Source organism: Octopus bimaculoides, chromosome 5, assembly GCF_046866305.1.
Source record: "Octopus bimaculoides isolate indiv1 chromosome 5, ASM4686630v1, whole genome shotgun sequence".
In the NCBI taxonomy this organism is placed as follows: domain Eukaryota; kingdom Metazoa; phylum Mollusca; class Cephalopoda; order Octopoda; family Octopodidae; genus Octopus; species Octopus bimaculoides.
In genome coordinates, this window is record NC_142932.1 from 19,102,928 (window position 1) to 19,124,125 (window position 21,198).

A 21,198-nucleotide genomic window follows, 5' to 3' on the forward strand; every position below is an offset into this window, starting at 1 on the left:
TATATATATATATATATATATATATATATATATATATATATATATATATATATATATATATATAGATATAGATATAGATATAGATATATATATATATATAGAGAGAGAGAGAGAGAGAGAGAGAAAGAGAGAGAGAGAAAGAGAGAGAGAGAAAGAGAGAGAGACAAAGAGAGAGAGAGAGAAAGAGAGAGAGAGAGAAAGAGAGAGAGAGAGAGAGAGAGAGAGAGAGGAGAAATGTTTGAGTATGTATATACACTTTGTTAAAGCATATTACTCTACATCCGGTATTCGAGTCCTACTTTTTCCACCTTGTTTAACGTTTATGTGCTTACTCCGATATAAAAGATAGATAGATAGATAGATAGATAGATAGATAGCTGCTGTTGCTTACTCCGCCCAGAGAGGATGAAATCTTATTGACGTGAGACAATTAATTTTTGCTAATTAGCGAAACTTACAAGTACCTAATAAAATAGTTAGGTATGGAAATGAGTTTGGAATAGTTCCAAATAATTGTTTTGTTTCTAATAGCCACAAGATATTAACAAGACCTTTCGGTTGTTGACTTTTAAAATAAGGTTAATAGAAATGGCACGCTTTTTGGCGAGAGAAACACTTGAAGGCATTAAAACTACGAAAATGTAAGCACTTTTCTGTGTGGTTAAGATAGGTTTGCAGCCACATAGTTTCGGATTCAGTCCTGCTGCACTGCACCATTGGCAAGTGACTTCTGTTATAGCTCCGAGACGACCAATACCTTGCAAGCGATTTTAGCATATTTTAGTAAACTGTAAATTTGCCGATGTGATGATCTTCCGAAATAAGCGCTACATGTTTATAGTTATTAATGTGCGCTTGAACTAGGACTTCAGGTGAGACAGTTTTTAGATGTGGAAAAGATTCCTCTCAATACGGGATTTAATAGTGAGTCATACATCCATTTCCATCATTGTGCATAGCATTATGGTAGCCTATATGAGGAAGGTATTAAACAGTGGAGACTCCAGCGAGCTAAGTTGTCTAACACCCATTTTTACACTTAGGTGTTATATCTGCTTTTCAACAATAAACACGCGTCATTATGTCTGAGAAACTGCGAGAAATTGTCATGAACTTGAACAAGCAACTAAATTTTCTGAGGATATACGACAGAATTGTTGTAGTTGAAATATTAAAATCACCTTCATTTATATGCAAATGAAATAAACGGATCCTCATGTGACATCCTGCAATTCTCTCGAGGCTCCATTTAAATAAGTCTCTTCTCATCAGTCCCTTCAAAAGAGACATAATAACCGGGTATAATGTTTTTAGCATTAATTCAATTGGCTTTTGAACATGACTTTGATAAGAATTAGAAAATATTGTTATACCCATTGTATTGGAACAAATAGATTTGTCTCTTGATTTTGTAGATGGCAATGTGTTAGCAAGCTTTTAATATTGAGACATATATTCTTCGCATCAGCTCTCTCGTGATGTAGAAATGAAAGATCGCTCTTTGGAAAGGTAATGCTCCTCCATTAAGATCAACGATCACCGGTGCACTATTTTTCCGAGAGATTACCGCACGCATACATACATATATGCACACATGCAAAAACACTATCTTTATGGAAACACACACACAGGCGCACACACAAATATTCATACATATATTATAAAGTTGGAACGCTAATCATTGATGTATATAAAAGGAATGTTTTTACGAGTTCAATATGCCAGTTCCACAAAGACGGCGAGCTGGCAGAAACGTTAGCACGCGGGGCGAAATACTTAGCGGTATTTCGTCTGTCTTTACGTTCTGAGTTCAAATTCCGCCGAAGTCGACTTTGCTTTTCATCACTTTGGGGTCGGTAAATTAAGTACCAGTTGCGTACTGACTGACCCCCTTCCAAAAATTTCGAGCCTTGATCCTAGAGTAGAAAAGAATATGCTAGTGCCGTGTCCGAACTTCGCAAACAAGCCATGTTTTGTCATGGAGTAAAAGAATTCTTAACAGAACACACTTCAAATATATATATATATATATATATATATATATATATATATATATATATATATAGATATGCAGGGCAGGGAATCGTCAATTAGTAATAAAATTAATAATTAACAATTTTGCCGGGTAGCTCAGTATGAAAAAACCTTTTCGGTAAAAAACATTTATAATCATAAATATATAGGGATTGACAGTAACCTGCTTCTCCAACATACTTTGAATTCAGAAATAGCAGTCAAAGAACTACTGATCAGTAGTTCTTTGACTGCTATTTCTGAATTCTCAGTATGTTGGAGAAGCAGGTTACTGTCAATCCCTATATATTTATGATATATATATATATATATATATATATATATATATATATCGAGGGTATTAGTTGATCCGATCAACGGAACAGCCTGCTCGTGCAAGTGATTGTGCACACCACAAACACGTGTACACTTAAAGTAGTTCTCGGGGATATTCAGCGTGACACAGTGTGACAAAGCTGGCCCTTTGAAACACAGGTACAACAGAAACAGGAAGGAACAGTGAGAGAAGGTCGTGGTGAAATACAGCATGGTTCGCTACCCCACCCCTGCTGGGGCCTCGTGCAGCTTTACGTGTTTTCACCCAATAAACATTCACACACACACATACGCATATATAATTATATATATATATATATATATATATATATATAAACATATATAATGAATGTTCTCAAGAAAATCTCGGCGTGCTGGATTATAATAAGAGATATAAAACGAAAGGGAATTTTATGACGGAAAAGAGATATATATTTCATGCAATAAAATATTTACATAGTCGACTGATTTCGCTTACGCTAATCGTTAACAAATGATAATGTCATAATTACATGCTATCATGATAAATTTTTAATCCATTCTAGTAGAAGGAGAGATATTTTGTAAATGACGCAGGTGGTAAATAAGGTGCAGAGGTGATCAGTAACTGTTATTATTAGAATCAGGGAGGTATTTACCCTCTATTTTGGAAAGTAAATTGATTATAAATAGATTGAAATGATATATATTTATGAACTAAAATATTTGCATACACCGAAATTTTTCATATTGAGTCGCGTCTGATATTTTTCAATAAATGCAGTGTTTTTAATTCTTGCATACAAATGTTTCCCATTGCATTATCATAAAAGGTAAATTTTCAAGTTTCCTTAGAGATGCCCCTAACATCTGTTGACGTGTTTGCTTAACAGTATTTGACAGTATCTTGGAAAACGTATTTGTTCTCTATGCAGTGTGGTTCTTCCTCGCAGGAATATTACTGCTTGCCCTATATAGCTGTGTCCGCATCCTGGGAAAGATATGACGTACATTAAGATACGGATGCAAAAGTAACTTTGAACATTTGCCCTTGTTAAAAATGGAATTCCAAACCTTACAGTACGTAGAGACATGTCCTATAATTAGGTCGCCCGCATTTTTTAACTCTTGGTTACGTTGTTGTTGGGTCAGTATTATCTTGTGTGATTGCGTTTAGTTTTTACTTTTGATGAATTTATGTGTGCATAGAATGTAGTTCCCCTCAGGGTTTCTAGTAAGCATAGGTTAATTGTGTTATATGCCTCATTGTCTCTAAGACTGCGAGTAGAAACACAGGCGAACATTTTTAAATCGGGTGTGTTATTCCGTTCTACCTTTCTTAGTGTCTGGATATCAATTCTTTTGGCACGCTTCATCCTACCATCTGTTAGTGAAGGCGGATACTATCTCTTGACTATTATGCATGAAATTTAACGTAAATGTAAATCCTGGGTATTTTTATTAGACACTATGTGCAAATATTTTCGCTAACTTGAACGAGTTATTTATTTTAATTTGTTTCGGGTAGCAAGAGTTAAATAGTAGGTATTGCTTCGAAACTGTTAGTTTATAATAGCTGCAGTTTGTATTTGATTACTGACTTTTTTAAATTTAAAATATCAAGAAATGTAAGTTTCTCTTTGCTATATTCCATATAAATTCGGTACCCTGTATTTTAGAATCATTGAGCAGACTTTTGCAACTTATAAAACTTGTATAATTCTATGGCTTCTGAAGCGAACGAATGGCTGAAATCTCTATTACAGTTGTATGTTTTCATTTTTACACTGCGTTTAGAATTCAGGGCGAAGTATATTCACAATCAGTCTGGAAACATTATTATTAACACAATGGACGGTTTCCTGTTCAGAAATATATAGTCACAAATTAATAGTCGGGTGATAACCTTTGCTCAAAGAAATGATTTTGTGACAGTTGTAAAATATGGATGCAGTGAGGCTCTGACAGTGATGAATAGGATTTCGTTTTTAGGATTTAGCTTGTATATTTCATTCTTTTATTTGTTTCAGTTTTTGGACTGCGACCATGCTGGAGCTCTATATTGAAGGCTTTTATTTATTTTTTTCTCTTCGGAGAAATGGAACTCACTATTTATTTTAAAGTCTGGTACTTATTCTATCAGTCGCAAAACAATGATAGGAGACAAACACAACATAGACACAAAGTCACACATACACACACACACACTCACACACCACCACCACCACCACACTTAGAGTGATATATAGTAATATATACACATTTATATTAATATATACACAAACACATGCTGAGATTTCATACAACTTTCCGATCTACCAAATTCATTCACAAGACTTTGACCCGCTCAGCATGCTGCACAATGGGACTGAATACGAAACCATATGGTTGTAAAGCAAGTTTCTTATCCGCAAAACCGAGCTATCGCTTATAAAATTCTTAATTACACTACAGCGATGTTTGATTATCGACGTTTTCGGATCTTAGATGTTACGGCAGTCTACATTAGGCCGGGACGTTAAGATGACAATGAATTTTTATTAGAAACAAATTAAGATCATTCAGTGTTTTGCTCATGACACTCAGCTTGCCCCGCTCTACAGTATCAAAGAAAAATCGTTATTAATACCGTGAATGAAACGATACTTTGCTTTTTTAGTCTCGAGACATTCCACATCCCACAGGAGAACAAATATTCTCTTTCATGGTTGCAGTATGTTCATGACACATTTGGATCACTGGCACAACGGATTCTGGTACACCGCTGTCTCGACATGTGTTTCGTCTGCCGGAATTACCCTGACATTTGGAGCCTAAACAAACCAATGACTTTATACTTTCTGTGAAAAAAGAAACTATATCTGCCCACCGATGAAAAAATTAGGCAGATATAAGCCTTGGTTAGTACAATGTAAAGCAAGATTTGATACGATAATTTGCATATTTTTTCTTAAAATTCCCCCATAGATTTTGTTTATTGTATGATAGCTCATATAATATGACAGATATATCATGGATATATTGAAATATTTTGTTTGTCGCACTAGACTTATGGAGTCTAGGAGAAACATATGGAGACTATTGTAAAATACCTTCAATCAATTATTTAATCAAAATTGCCTGTGAGTTATGTAGGGGTCAATTATATTTTAAGAAAAGTAAGCTTCAAGCTAAGAAGTAGCTGTTATAGCTCTTGTATGAATATGATTCTCTTGGATTAATATATTCATTAATGTTGATAATTCAAATCGAAGTAGAAAAAATACATAAAAATATAAAATATAGAAAAATAGAAAACATGCAATTTACAGACAATAGTCATTACCATAAATGTTGGAAAATTGTATTTCTTTTTTATACTTAGTATTTAACATTTGGATGCGCTTCAACAAAAATGTATAACATCATTCAGGATATAGGAAAGAAATGTCTGGGCTATGCTTTGAGTTCAAATTACGCCTTTCATTATTTCGGGGTCGCTCAACAAGGAGAAAGATAAGTACCGGTTGAACACTGGAGTGGATGTAATCGTCTTAACCCTCTCCGGAATCGTTGACCTTGTGCCAAAATTTTAAACCTTTGTTGTTATTGTTGTTGCTGTTGTTGATGATGATGATGATGATGATGTTGTTGTTATTGTTGTTATTAAAGCATCGAGCTGGCAGAATCGTTAGCACGCTGGGCGAAATGCTTAGCGGCATTTCTGCTGTCGTTATGTTCTGAGTTCAAATTCCGCCGAGGTGAATGCGCACATTGCTTCCGTCATCTACGACCGACTGGTCGTCGTCCCTTGCCCTGCTTCGTGATTGGAGCACTTGCTCTTCCGCTGTCTGTCGAAGGGACGTGTTCCGCTTCTCAGGTGATTCCACTGTTGTCAACAGCCGCTGAGTGGAGGGCTGAGCATGCCGTGGCTAATGATGCACAGACACGCGCTGAGGCTGCGACATCTCCAGCGCTTTCTTAACGGTAAACAGGTGTGGTCACCGTCTGTCACACAGGATTTTCTGTAGCCCGTCTCATTGTTAGAGGTACAGTCTTGGTTCAAGCGTAGAACAAGAAAGGGCGTTTGGCACCTGAAATGTCGGCAAGCGCTCACAACACTCTGCCAGTTAGGCAATGAGGTCGGTGGAACATTCACTATGGAGTTCTCTGGATTGTCATATTTGGAACATACATTATCATATGAGTGTTTGATCGTAACTCACCTGGGAATGAACAACAACTCTGGATATATTTCAGATCATAAAGCAAGAAAAAAGATTAACACACATATCACTTCCCTATCTGCTATGCTCACCATCAGGTTCACATACAAACCGAGTCCGAAACATTCTACAGCCCTTGAAACTTGTCGGACCAAGTCTCTAGGAAGGATAATTCAATTACTTGCGAATAATACGCCCAAGAATTTGTTTTATCGTCGCTAAACTCTTAGAACTCACTCACTTTCTCTCCCTTCTCTCTCTCTCTCTCTCTCTCTCTCTCTCTCTCTCTCTCTCTCTCTCTCTCTCTCTATCTCTCTCTATCTCTCTTTTCCTCTCTTTTATATATGAAAGTGTAAGAAAATAATGATGTGGGTGACCCAGGAACTGTCAACCAACGTGTGGCACAAAACTGGTTCAGAGATTTCTTCGAAGGTGACACGACTTTCGAAGAGAAACAAACGTCAGGAAGACCCTCTGACTTAGATGTGGCTTTGCTAGAAAAGATTGAACAGCAGCCAAGCACAAGCACACGTTCATTGTCTGCAGAACTTGTTCCTTCACAAAACACCTTCAATCTACAACTCTATAAGCTCGGCCCAGAGTACAGATGCTGCCGAGAAGCTCCTTATGAGCTACCCAATGTTCAAGTTCCAACGTGTGAACGTTTTGCAAACAACTGCTAGCAAATCGTTGAGATGCCCGATTTTGGAGTCGAATTGTAACTGAAGATAAACAATGGATCTACTTTCGCAATCCTAATAAGAGAAATCAGTGGATTCGTTGTAGCTAGTCTTCAGAACCTGCTGTCAAACAAGGGTTGTTTCGGTGGAATTTTGTAGGGGCGTTGCACTTTTTGCTTGACCAAAATTGTCATACTGTGAACGCTAAACTTTATGCTCAACAACTGCAGCGTTTGTATAATTCTTTGAAATCCCGCAAGTCAGCATGAATCAATAAAGACAGAAAGTGATCAGAGCAATGCTAGACATGACCACATCTGCCAGACTCACCAATAGCACCGTCCTGCTTTTAGTATTATACACAAGTGAAACGTGAGCTACTGCGAAATGTGAGGAAGATCAATTGGCTACAACGCAAATGGCCAGAAAATGAGCCTTTGAAAATGAGCGAGGAATACCATTGCAAGAGCATATACAAAATGAAATGATTCGGAAAAGGAGGTGAAAAACGACTTCATCGCAGAATACTGAAAGAACAAATACCGTACGGTCAGACTTATTGTAAGATCCACAGACTAAATATGGACTCGTGTAGTTGCCGAGTAATATCCAACAGATCCGAAAAGCAGCTCAGAAGACGATTTAGTTAAAGATTTGAGCAAAGATTGAAAACAATGTCGCAATTCAGAAAGAATTGAAACTGCATTGTAACCAGCGATGTGTAACTTTTGATTGTCTGGTCGATACAGTGATACACCGATAAACTGATATATCCATACATGCATACATACATATACATATGATTGTATATATGTGTATGTATATATATATATATACGTGTGTGTGTGTATGTGCGTGCTTGTGTGTGTATCTGTATATATATTTATATGAATATATATTTATATGTGACTATATAATAATAATAATAATGTCTATAATAATAAAAATACTGTCTATGCGATCTCAAATTTTGAAACAAACACAATTTTCTTATGGTTTCTTAAACATTCTCTAGTACAAATCCAAACGTACAAATCCAAATATATGGTACCCTAAGCATAACACCTACATGAACTTCTAACTTGTTGTCTCTTGAGGTCTCTGGGTGAGACGTGGATCCAACTTGTACAAATGCAAAACAAAAGTCAAACATAAAATAATAATAATAATAATAATAATAATAATAATAATAATAATAATAATGCGACAACAGAAGAATGAATGAGACTTCGATATTATGTAAAATAGAGGAATGTATCTATAAATATAATATATGACAATTAGTTGGTTGTCATAATAAAACTCAGAGTTTCGGATACCGGGGCTGAAGTCTGCTCCGGCATCTCATCCGTTATTAAGACAAAAGCACATGTATAGCATTTTGTCTTATTAACTGATGAGATGCCGGAACAGATTTCAGCCCCGGTATCCGAAACGCTGAGTTTTATTATGACATCCAACTAATTGTCACATATTATATATATATATATATATATATATATATATATATATATATATATATATATATATAGATAGATATATATATATATATATATATATATAAACACAAACATGCATGCATACACACGCATACATACACATAGAGATACATATGTACTGACTTTTTCATTAGTAATACTGCTTATATTCTTATAAAAATTACAACATTAGGACTAAGAAAACAAAGTAATACTTGTAATAAATTATGTTAAACGAAACTTAAATTGAATGGTTAAATATAGAATCGGAAATTAGGAAAGGATTAATGAGAACGTGTGCGTTATATCAAATCAGAATGAATGAAAATGGTTCTAATATCATTATTTGACGTTACAATAAACACTATTCTTTGAATGACATGAACCACATCAAATGCCAACTTATGTCAGAAGAGCCATGTGAATTGTATTTCTTTTTTTCTTTCACTGCTAGTACACTAACCGTCGAAGATACATATAACCTCGTTCTTAAAAAGAAAAAAAGAAAAGAAATGAAAATACTATTGAACAAAAATAAAATATACGTAATGAAAAATTCAAAGAACAAAATAACCAAATTGAATGATTATGTCACCAAGTGTAGTTGCGTTAATTATACCAAATGTCCTGCTAATTCTCTCTTGTTGATCTACCAATTCCAAATTTTGGCTCGAAAACTAACTCTCATTAGCAATGACTAAGACCCATAGGTAAGTTTGCCTTTATGTATAGATTTATATATTTATATAGACCCACAAGCACATGTATATATATAACCTCCGTTGCAGGTTGTCTTCATAATACTGTTAACTCACAGCAGCTAATATAGTATTTCCAGACCGACGCCGTAAGAGCATCAGACAATCCAACTATGCCTTCCTATACTCTCCACTACTTCAACCACCGTGGCCGTGCTGAGGTATGCCGTATGCTGTTCGCAGCTGCCGGTGTCAAGTACAACGACCGCAGGATCGAATATTCAGAATGGAACAACATGAGAAGCAGTAAGTACCCTAATGTATATTAGACATACACATACATATATATATATATATATATATCCATCCATCCACAAATACATACATAATTACATACATATATATGAATGCATGTGTATATATATATATATATATATATATATATATATATATAAATATATATATATATGAATAGAGTTATTAATATTTCTAAGTCTCTCTAAAGGAGACTACGGCAGCGGTACTGGAAATTAATAGTTATCGCCAAGCCAACATGGCAGTCCCAAAATTAGGACGAAAGCTGCCGTGAATTAGCTCCAAGAAGCCATCGCCTCTAGCTAGCTATGTGACACACGAAACCTGTGTCCTTTATAACCTTCGAACAGGGGAGGTCAGCAGTGTCCCCCTGCTGGTTTGGCATCTGCAGACTAGACTAGTTTCAGGGTGTTGCCCCTTGTCAATGCAGAGTAGCCAAGCCTTAGCCAGGCGGCTAAGGCGGCTATATATATATATGTATATATATATATATATATATATATATATATATATATATATATATATATATATATATATATATATATATATATATATATATATACATATATGTGTGTATATAAAAGCATACATAAACACATGCTCATATATATATATATATATATATATATATATATATATATATATATTCTCATATACAATATATATGCGTATGCATAAATATACGTTACGTACATACATATATACATAATACATACATACAAATATATAAATATATATATATATGTCGTATTTAAGTGACGTACAGAGGAAGATACATCACTAAACCTCTTGCTGGCCCATTGCGGATTTTCCACTCTCTCATTTTCAGCTGTTCAAACGCGTTACTTGGCAGAAAAATTGAACTCACATCCTAACCATCAATAATTCATATCATGAGACCACACGCCTTGATTAGTATATATTTTTTCTGTTTGCACACATGCAATCGTATACATGTATATACTATGTATGTGTGTATACATACATACATACATACATACATACATACATACATACATATATAAATACATACATACATACTCCTCAGCCATTGTTGTTTATATGTCTGCTCTGATCAGGTCTTTTGGCACTTGGTAAAGTTACTGCTAAGTACTGACTTGCACGTCAGGAAACTGTTACCGAAAGACGATTGCTCGGATACACTCCAACGGACTTAGGGCAGATGAAAGTCTTCCAACTTTGTAGTTGCTCATCAAAGTGATAGTAATTCCATGTAAACTCTGCGTCCCGATAACTACTGTTCTTCTGGCACTCGTCCCAGAACAATATAAGTTTGGAAGATGAAAATGTAGGACTGGTTCTCTACAGACCATCGCCACTTTAATAATATTCATCATGCAGATTGTTCAGCTAATCAAGAACCCCCAACATTAATACCATCACACTTTCTTGACCATTGAACTAAGATCGCAGTACAGCAAGCTGTATCATGCTGAACTGTTGACGCGGGAGTCCACCTTCCACACCATTAAGCCACTGCTTGTTTTAATGGATTCTGATTTGTTTCTCGATTAAAACTGCAAAACAGCTTCTAGCCTGGTGACTTGTATGGATGCGGTACTTCGCTATGCAATTATAATATACTCTAAAGTATATTAAACGTTTTTTGTAAGTTAATATTGGACTCTACTGTGTTAGCAGTGCTCTTACATTAGTTGTTTAGGTTATCTCTACAGATTTTCTATAGAAATTATAGCCAACACTAATACGTCATAATAAAATCGGTGCTGTCTATAATTTCCATAGAAAATCTCTAGAGATAACCTTAACAGGTTTCCAATCTGAACATGTTCGTCACATTATTGCTAAGTGACTTTCAGAGATGACATCAACTCTTTAAGATTATATCGAGTATCGTTATGTTTGCATATCCACATCAAATTAAATGGATATTATAAAATGTGTTGCATAAACATATCAAACCGTATACTAGTAGCAATTTTACTGCACTAAATAAACAGAACAAAAGATATATCACCCCAAAGAATGTTAAACTTCTGTATGTATGGTTCAACAGTCACTATTCTTTCTATTAGCTCTATCTTTGTAGGAAGAATTCACATAATTAAAAGGAAAAGATTGAAACATACTTATACGCCAGTTTTTACTATAATTAGTCTTTGAGATAACGACTCTCCTTATCACCAATAGTGCAGTATTAATTAAAAGACTTGGTTTACAAATATCCTACTAACAACTTTAGTTTAAATTTTCCATGCAGCGGTCATCTATATCTAATTTCACGTAATCGTTTAACATATAAACCATTCATAATTCAGTGACATAACTCCTAACAATTCTCAAGTCATTAATGTTTTTTATGTAACATTTCACAATCAATTAATTATAACGTAATTAATTTTAATTTCATCTAATATCGAAGTTGTATTCCTAATTATTGTTTACCTGAACTAGACGTTTAATTAATAATTTCATATCCATGTCAGTAATTTTAATGAATTAAGTTTCTTAATTTACTATACAAAGCACGTTAACACCTACATCGCATACTCACTCGTGTTTCGTTTACAAAATGGCTAAAGACATTTACGCGTACTGCTTTCTCTTCTTGAATCTCTGCAACAGAAATTCTGCCTTGTTATTTGCATAAAGGTGGGATGTTCACTATTCTAACGATTTTAACCTTAATTTTTTCTGTTAGACATCACCCATGTTTTTCCAATTGGACCTTTGAAATCGTTCTAACAGACAGCTTATCTAAAGTTACTTAATGAGTGATTCCACCGTATGTGTTCACCTAGGTCACCAGTTGTTAGATAAACGGCGCTGAAATTATCACGTCATAAAGAATAGACGTCTTTTGTAGATACACTCAATTGTCGTTCAGCTCTTTTAGCCCTATGTGTAGCAGGATTTCATTGCTAAGTCGATACAGGAGAATGTCCTGCAATAAAAATGTCGAAGATGGTGGAAGATTTATACGACTGTTTCAAGCGTTCGTTGAGTTATACCATCAAAGTGTATGCATCTACTCGGCCGACGCTGAATAAGGTTAATCAATAATAGCAATAAAAATTCCACTCAGTAAGGGTAGTGGAATAAAAGAACTCACGGTTGTATGGATAATATATCGATCGTGTCATCAGAGCAACCACAAGTGAACTGGAATAAAGCATCTCGTTTTAGCACAATAATTGCCAGTGTTTCAGTGTTTAAAATGCTTTTTTTGTTTTGTTTTTTTTTTGTTAAAATGCCTTTTATAGTATGGTACTTATTTTCATCTTGGGATAATGAACATTTCACGTGTAAATATCTTTATTCTTAAGCACAGAGCAGTGAAAGTGATTGGGTATATCTCACAGGTTCCAAGATTTAGAAATCCGTTCTTATAATCAGAGATGAGTTGAACATATTTGTATAAGTATTTCGGTAATCATGCTTCGAAATGACACGATAAGTTTGGGTTACATTCTCATTAACTATCAAATCGCATATAAGCATTAAATAAATTATACTTTACAACATAGGCATCAATTTTAAAAAAGGTATTAGTATATTCTATATACATCTTTTGTTATCTAAGCAAATAAGACCAAGCTTAGTTATAGAGGTCTAATAATACTATGTTTAATAATACTATACTATATCAATATAGTTTAATGATACTATACTATATTATTAGTTTAATAATACTATACTATATTATTAGTTTAATAATACTATACTATATTATTAGTTTAATAATACTAAACTTAGTTATAGAGGTTTAATAATAATACAATAATAATAATAATACTGCTCTTGTCCAGAGTTATCATTATATTACCAAAGATGAGGCTAAATTCCTACTGTTTTCCATATGTGATAAACGATAATTAATTAAAATTTCGCTATCATCTCCCTTAACTTTTTAAATCTTAATCATTTAGAAATTTCAGTCCTCATTACTGACGGCACGATTTTAATTAAAACTTTTGGTCTAATTACATCTTCTATACTAACACCCATTTTATATATAATCATTCCAAGCTTGTTTATAAAAACTACCGTAGGAGAAAATTTGTAACTCTATTTCATAGATTCCATTTCAATAAAAGACGGGGTGGTCTCTGTCTAAGCCCTTTTCTCCATGTCTTCTCAACTCGTCTATCATTAAGTGGTCTCTTGAATCTATTCTAAAAAATCATTCTGCTTACTTTTAAAGATATACAATTACTTTACTCCAATAATGAGTAAATCTAGTGCTCTTACAATCATGATTGAAATAACATTATTATATGAATCTTGGCAACTCTCCAACTAATCATCTTAGAGAAGGATTTTTATCATTCGACGCTGAGGATTCAGTTGATCGATCATTCGAATTACCTGCACCTAGATTAAGTAGTAAGTGGATGTGAATTCTACAGACATGCACACCATTAAATTAATTTTCAAATTAACAGCTAAAATTTCTATGTAGATGATATTTGATATAACAAGTACTATTTCCAAACAGAAAAGGAACAATAATTTAATCAGTAAGTCTGTTGGTGTTTTCTCTCTAAAATTAGTGCTGACACAATCTGATATTATTTATATTATATGACTTTTGACTTATGAACAGATTGTCAAAACTTCAGTGGTTTTTATATTTCCATGTATAAACTTTGTTTCTGTTAACTTTAATTTCAGGAATGCCATGTTCTATGTTACCAGTCTTGGAGATTGATAACCGAACCCAGTTTCCTCAAAGCATGTCCATCGCTAGATACCTGGCCAGAGAATTTGGTAAGTAGAACCAGCGTTCCTTTCATAAGTGCTAAAATATTTCAATGAAATTAAAAGGAAAAGGAAAATATAGTAATTGGTCTCATATACTATAAATTGTAAAATTATAGGCTATTCAATTTGTATGCTCTCTGACAAGAACTTGTCACTAGTACTATAAGATCCATTTCTGGGCCATACTTCAACAGGTTTTACGGTATAACACTCCTGTGCTATTTCCCTGCAAGAATAAATATATAATTTTATATCGGCAAAATGAATCTATTCCCGGGTAAATTTTACTTTGTACATAAGTTAAGCAAGAAGAAAAATGCCTAAAACATGGATACTGACCTCATCTTAGACTTGAAGACCCAGCGAGGTCTGTAGACTAAACACGAAGCCGGTTTGGAAAGCAAACGGCTTAAAACAAAAACAATAAGCCTTCTCGGCTGCAGAGCTTTTTTTATCATTTTCAAAGTGGGGCATTAAGAAAAGTATGACGATCCTAATTTTGTTTCCATAACACACAAGGCAATAACAGGCCTTTCTTTCTATAGACACTAACACCGAATATTTTGTGACAAAATCTGATGGGACGCTATAACGTCATGCTTTACGAACTGCAACAACGACGAAAGTAAACATAATAAGCAAAGAACCACAGTGGCCCACATTCTCAGACCACCGGAAGTTTTAACTGTGTTTCACACGGTGGCAAAGCGATTCTCTTAACCACACAGTCAGCCATTCCTGCGACTACTTTGACGCGTCCAAAGTAGTAGAGTGCCAGACTAAATGCTCTACAATAATTTGCTTCGTCCCCTTTTATTTTAAATTCAATGTTAAGTTCCACCTTAACAATTCTGAGGTTTATAAGATAGGCAGCAATATTATATATATATATGCCCTAGCTCTTCGAAACGCCAATGTTAGATTAGTGGCAGCTGATGAAGGAAATGTTCTCTATGTGGACTGTGTGTTCTCTGTACCCTGTTTATCATTTTGTCCACTTTTTTGTACGTCCTGTGCCCAGATATGCATCTATATATACATGTAGATGAAGGTATGTACATACATGTACATATATATGCATATACTCATATATTATATATATATATATATATATATATATATATATATATATATATATATATATATATATATATATATATATATATATATATATATATATATATATATACATCAATGATATATCAGTGAAGAGCATGGCGAGCTGGCAGAATCGTTAGCACGCCGGGAAAAATGCTTAGCGACATTATTACTTTCTGAATTCAAATATCGCTGGGATCAACTTTGCGTTTGATCCTTCGGGGTCGATAAGATAAGTAACATTTGGACACTAGGATCGATGTAATCGACTCAGCGCCTTCCTCGCAATTACTGGGCTTGTGCCAAAATATAGCTCTATAGTCACGAGCCGACCAAAGCTTTGTGAGTGGATATAATAGAGGGGAAACTGATAGAAGCCCGTCGTATATATGTTTGCTTATTTGTTCTGTGTTCTGTGTGTGTATTTGTTTATTTGTTCTGTGTGTGTATCTCCCTTCCATCACCGTCTGACAACTGGTTTGGTGATTTTACGTTCCCGTGTCTTAGTGATTCGGCAAAAGAACCCAATAGAATAAGTACGGAGCTTTTAAAATAAGTAGTGGGGTCGATGCGTGCGACAAAAAATCTAAAGCGGTGCCCCAGCATGGCCGCAGTCAAATGACTAAAACAAAGTAAAATATAAAAGATGAAAGATGCCAATAACGTTAATGAACAAGGCAGGCAGGTGGCAGAATAGTTAATACACCGGGCGAAATACTTAGCGGCATTTCGTCCGTCTTTATGCCCTGAAATTCAACAGTCACTGGGATCGATTTGCCTTTCAGCTTTCAACGTCGATAAAATAAATACAAGTTGAGCGCTGAGGTGGATGTAATCGAATTAGCACACAATTTGAAATTGCTGGTCTTGTGCCAAAATTTGAAAGTAATATTATATTAAAAATACACTAGGATTAATATGCCCCAACTAAAATTTTACGTTCATGATATTCAAATGTTTCATATTTTTAAAAGGTTTCCATGGAAAAAGCAGCATGGAGATGGCCAGAGTTGACTTCATCTCGCACTGTTTCTATGACATCATGGATGACTACATGAGGATGTACCAGGACAGAGAAGGAAGAATGAGGGTGAGGGATTCAAAATTTTTAATGCCTAAAATAAAAGCCGATGGTTGCAGTGGTTATCGATGTCATTTCTATGTATTGGTGATTTTAGGCGGTCAACGTTGAGTACAGGTAGAGTTTGCCTGTGCCTGTGCGAGAGTTTACAATTAGTGAGAACATGGTGGATAATATCAAGTAAAGGATAGGACAGCATTGCATTTCATCCTTCAGGAGAATGTATATAATCGACTATATATATACACACACATACACACACACACAGACACACATACACACACATACAAACACACACACGCACATATATATATATATATGCATACACACACAGAGAGAGAAACAGAGGGGAGCAAGAGAGATGGAAAAAGAGAAAATATATGCTTATGTATTACACATTGAGATATCCATACAAACTAAACAAGACAATTATTTATTGAAATTCAGTGCACGTGTATTCAGATATACATACACCCATGCATACTGATAAGTGGGTACTGCCATTATATTGGGTTTTATTGTTCTATCCAAAATAGTAGAGCATTTTCTATTGTTTTCACAATGTTACTCCGTACGTATGGTGTGTATTTGAAAATTATTCCAAATCCATCGATTATACAAGCTCTGATTCTCTCTTCTTCTTGTTCATATGTTCTAATAGCGTCTTTGTTTATATTAAACTAATTTACAGTTTCTGTTGAAATTGATTTAATCGATTAATGTTAATTTCCAAGGAAATCGGTTATTTTATATTTAAATACCTTCTTATAAAATATAAGAAGATAATTCTAACATTAGCGTGGTTAAGCCTGTTGCCTACACAGTAAAAGGAATACACTGAAGGGCGAAAATACTTGAAAAGTGTGTGTGTATATGTATGTGTATACAACTATATATATATATATATATATATATATATATATATATATATATATATATATATATATATATATATATATATATATATATATATATATATATATATATACAGATATGTATACACTGGTACGCTCCACTTACCCTAAGCTTACAACTTCAAGTAAATAAATCATATACCCTCACATATACATACATGCATACATACATACATACATGCATACATACATATATACATACACGTGTGTGCGCGTGTGTGTGTGCGTGAGTGCGTGTGCGTGTTTATGTGTACGTGTTTGTGTGTGTGTGTGTGTGGTGTTTTATAATAGCAGAAGGGAAAAGGGCTCAGGAGTGACAAGCTTTAACAAATACTGTATCAGCTTCGCGCTCAAATGGAGGAGAAAAAGTCTAAACGTATCAAACGATAGTACTTCATAAGAAGAATCTCAAATAATAACCATATCAGAGGAGAAAGTGGAACAGGAGTTGAGAGAGGAAAAATGGGTATCATTTATTATACCTTTTCATCTTATTTCTTTTATTATACATATATGTTTCTTCTATTTTCCAGTTCGAAAGGAATCAAGATATGAGTTGTTCCGTAAGTTTTATCATTATTTATTTTCTAAAAATAGTTTTCATATGTTAGGTTTTGAAATGAATACAAAGATTCCTATTGCAGAGTTCGTCTTACCTCAGACTGATTCGGGTGACTTTTAACAAACAAATTGCTTAAAATTTATAGAAGAAATCAATTTGTGTACCAAGAACTATAAGAAACTGATTTTAAACTAGTCTTAATTATAAAATGGGTGCAACGTCTTTGTAATATCCTAAAATAACAAAAGTACCTCCAGATTTTGATATTTCTTAAGTATCTCATTTATACGGCTCTATGTTTATAGTCACTGTCTAGTAACCTACTTCCGTACTATGTCTAAAATAATGCATTACAGTGTCTGCTCCATATAAGAAAATGCACCATGTTACATAAATTTCTTCCTTATTGATAGTTTCGGTTTTTAATCATCTAATTTTATCTATCTTTTCCAGCCTGAACGTCGCATGAGATTCCGTGAAACCTGCCAAAGGCTTCTTCCATATTTGGAGAGAACACTTGAAATGCATAACAGTGGAAATCAATATTTCATGGGAGACCAGGTACGTGATTTCTTGATCCGTTTTGATTCAGTCAACATGCAACCCTGATTGCAAATATCTCGAAAATTTTCATGTTACACAGTTAGATTATTCATTGAATATGACTGGCGATAAGTCTGGCCTCAAAGAATGATGAATGTCAGCAAATGATTAGGCGAAGATACTTGGACATAATTTGACCAATGTCTTGTAACATTGGCGCAAAAATGGATGTGTTAATTAAGGAGCTTGCATTGCAACCTGACGGTTTGGGGTTCTGTCTCATGTGTGGTAGTATGGGTAAGTGGTTTAGGCCCACTAATATCTTGTGCGTGAATTTGGCAGACGGAAACTATGTGCGAGCCCGACGTACGCATGTGTGTATTTGTGTGTGTTTGTGTGTGTGTGTGTTGTCTTTGTGTTTTTTGCCCAACTTCATAACCTGTTTGCGCGCCCGTAATTTATCGGTAGGGCAAAAGAGACTGATAGAATAAATACCAGATTAAAAATGTAAGTATTGTGGGGGAATCGTTCGACTAAACCCGTCAAGGTTGTCTTCTGGCATGGTTTCAGTCCAGTGACTGAAACAAATCAAAGTTAAAATGCAAAGAATATTTTATGCCACGTAGTTAGACTTAATCTGCTGAAGCTTGTCCCGGTATTTTTGTTGGTATTTGGCGAAAAGAAATATGTTTCTTTGTCTGGATTAGATCGCTACTCTATCAGAGGTTCTGTCCAATCGATTGGTTCCATTTTAGTACAACAAGCGAAAGACACATCCATCAGAAACACAGTGTCCTTTCAGTCTGCATTATTATCGTGCCTGTATACAATTAAGACAAATGAGTCATTAATAGTTTTGATAGCAGAAATGGCTAGAACTTTTACGTTATCATTGATAGCAGAACCGCTCTAGAACTTTTTACGCTAACATTGTTAGATTTGCTCTTGTTTTGTTTTGTTTTTTAATCTTAAATGCAGTCAGAATAGCCAGAACAATAACTTTTAAGTATCTGGGAACAATCAGCTGCTTCTTTTCCATTTTTCTATTGAAACTGAGAACGGCACTATGTTTTCAATTTAGCTCAACGAAAGATAACCCCTATGCTTTAGCACTGTCATTTTGAAGCATATTATCCCGAATAATTTTTTAATAATATTTCACTAGTCTTAACGAAAGATATAAGTAACCGTTAAAGCTGTTAGATTCGAATGCCAGATCTTGACTTCTATGCTCTTTGTAAACAGGAAGACTGGGGCACTGAATATACCATTGATCATTAGTCTGCTTGTTCAGCATGGACATGAAGCAAAGCAATAACTACCAATGAGATACATTATTAAATTCTGTATTGGTAGAAAGTTAAAGAAAGCGAGAATAAATGAGCAGTTAAGAGATTACGTAGTTTCGCAGATTGTAATATTACACTGGATGCGTGGGATATTATTCAACTCTACTGCAAAGTTGTATTGTATTATATCGGTACATCTGCTCTGAAGATATAACAGTTTATGTTATTACTTTATATGCTATTACATCTGATCTAAAGATTTAATCTAATTTTACAGATCAAATTTATTTCATAATTATACTTTATTTTGTTTACATCACATCTTTCAAGATATAATACGTTATATAATCATATTTTATTGTGTCTCCACATCTGCTCTATATTTTATATTTCTAGGGTGATAGATTAGCTGAATGGTTGAAGCCACAATTATTTAGTTATATCTCCTTACTTTCCGAGTTCAAATACCTCTATAACTGACATCATTTCTTTTCACAATTAAGGGCTTGATTAGATAAGTTATAGGGTCTATTTAATCGACTATACGCACCGACCATTCACAAAATTTGTGGATTTGCATCACAATATCAGAAATCCTTATATTTTAGAACGATAAATCTCTAGTTAGGTAGCACTTTCTATCATTACATCTTTATTATAAAAAAATGTCGAATATACTTTTTCACAAACAGAAATGCGATTTTATCCCTTTTTCAATTGATATAATTTTTATTTTTCTTGCTGCAGATGACTATGGCTGATATGATGTGCTACTGTGCTCTTGAGAACCCCTTAATTGAAGAACCTTCTTTCCTCAGCCGTTACCCCAAATTGCAGTCTCTGAGAAACCGCATCCAAAACCACCCAAAGATTTCCATGTACCTTAGGAGTCAACCACGTACCGAATTTTAAATGTGAAATCCACACTAATAGCGTGGATTTCTCGCATGAAATCAATAACAAGAACAATAACAACCGAAAATACTTAAAAGTCACAACAAAACACATCAGTTATTATCAATGTGAACCAGTTTCTCTGGTGTCTAAAATTTTAATGAAATAACACACAAAATATGTCTCAATAATTCAGTTATTTTCTTTTTCTTCATTTTTAAAAATCGTTGCCTTTTTCTTACCTTTCAAGGGAAAACACATCTGTGTTGCAATGCATTGAAACTGAAAATTTTCTGACAATCCCAAACCTGTCAGAGAATGTTATAGAACTGCAAAGCTGTGGCATTTAGTGAAATTTCTTGTAATC

General features: G+C 34.3%; 1 protein-coding gene across 1 annotated transcript; it reads left to right on the top strand.

Annotated features, from left to right (window-relative positions):
• Nucleotides 1-9,386: 9,386 nt before the first annotated feature.
• On the top strand, nucleotides 9,387-21,022 carry LOC106877285 (S-crystallin 3-like). The gene is made up of 6 exons (XM_014926154.3): nucleotides 9,387-9,695; nucleotides 14,361-14,456; nucleotides 16,523-16,638; nucleotides 18,077-18,106; nucleotides 18,559-18,666; nucleotides 20,685-21,022. Exons 1-6 carry the CDS (start codon nucleotides 9,563-9,565, stop codon nucleotides 20,847-20,849), a joined length of 648 nt encoding a protein of 215 aa, XP_014781640.1. The 5' UTR covers nucleotides 9,387-9,562; the 3' UTR covers nucleotides 20,850-21,022.
• The last annotated feature ends 176 nt before the right edge of the window (nucleotides 21,023-21,198 follow it).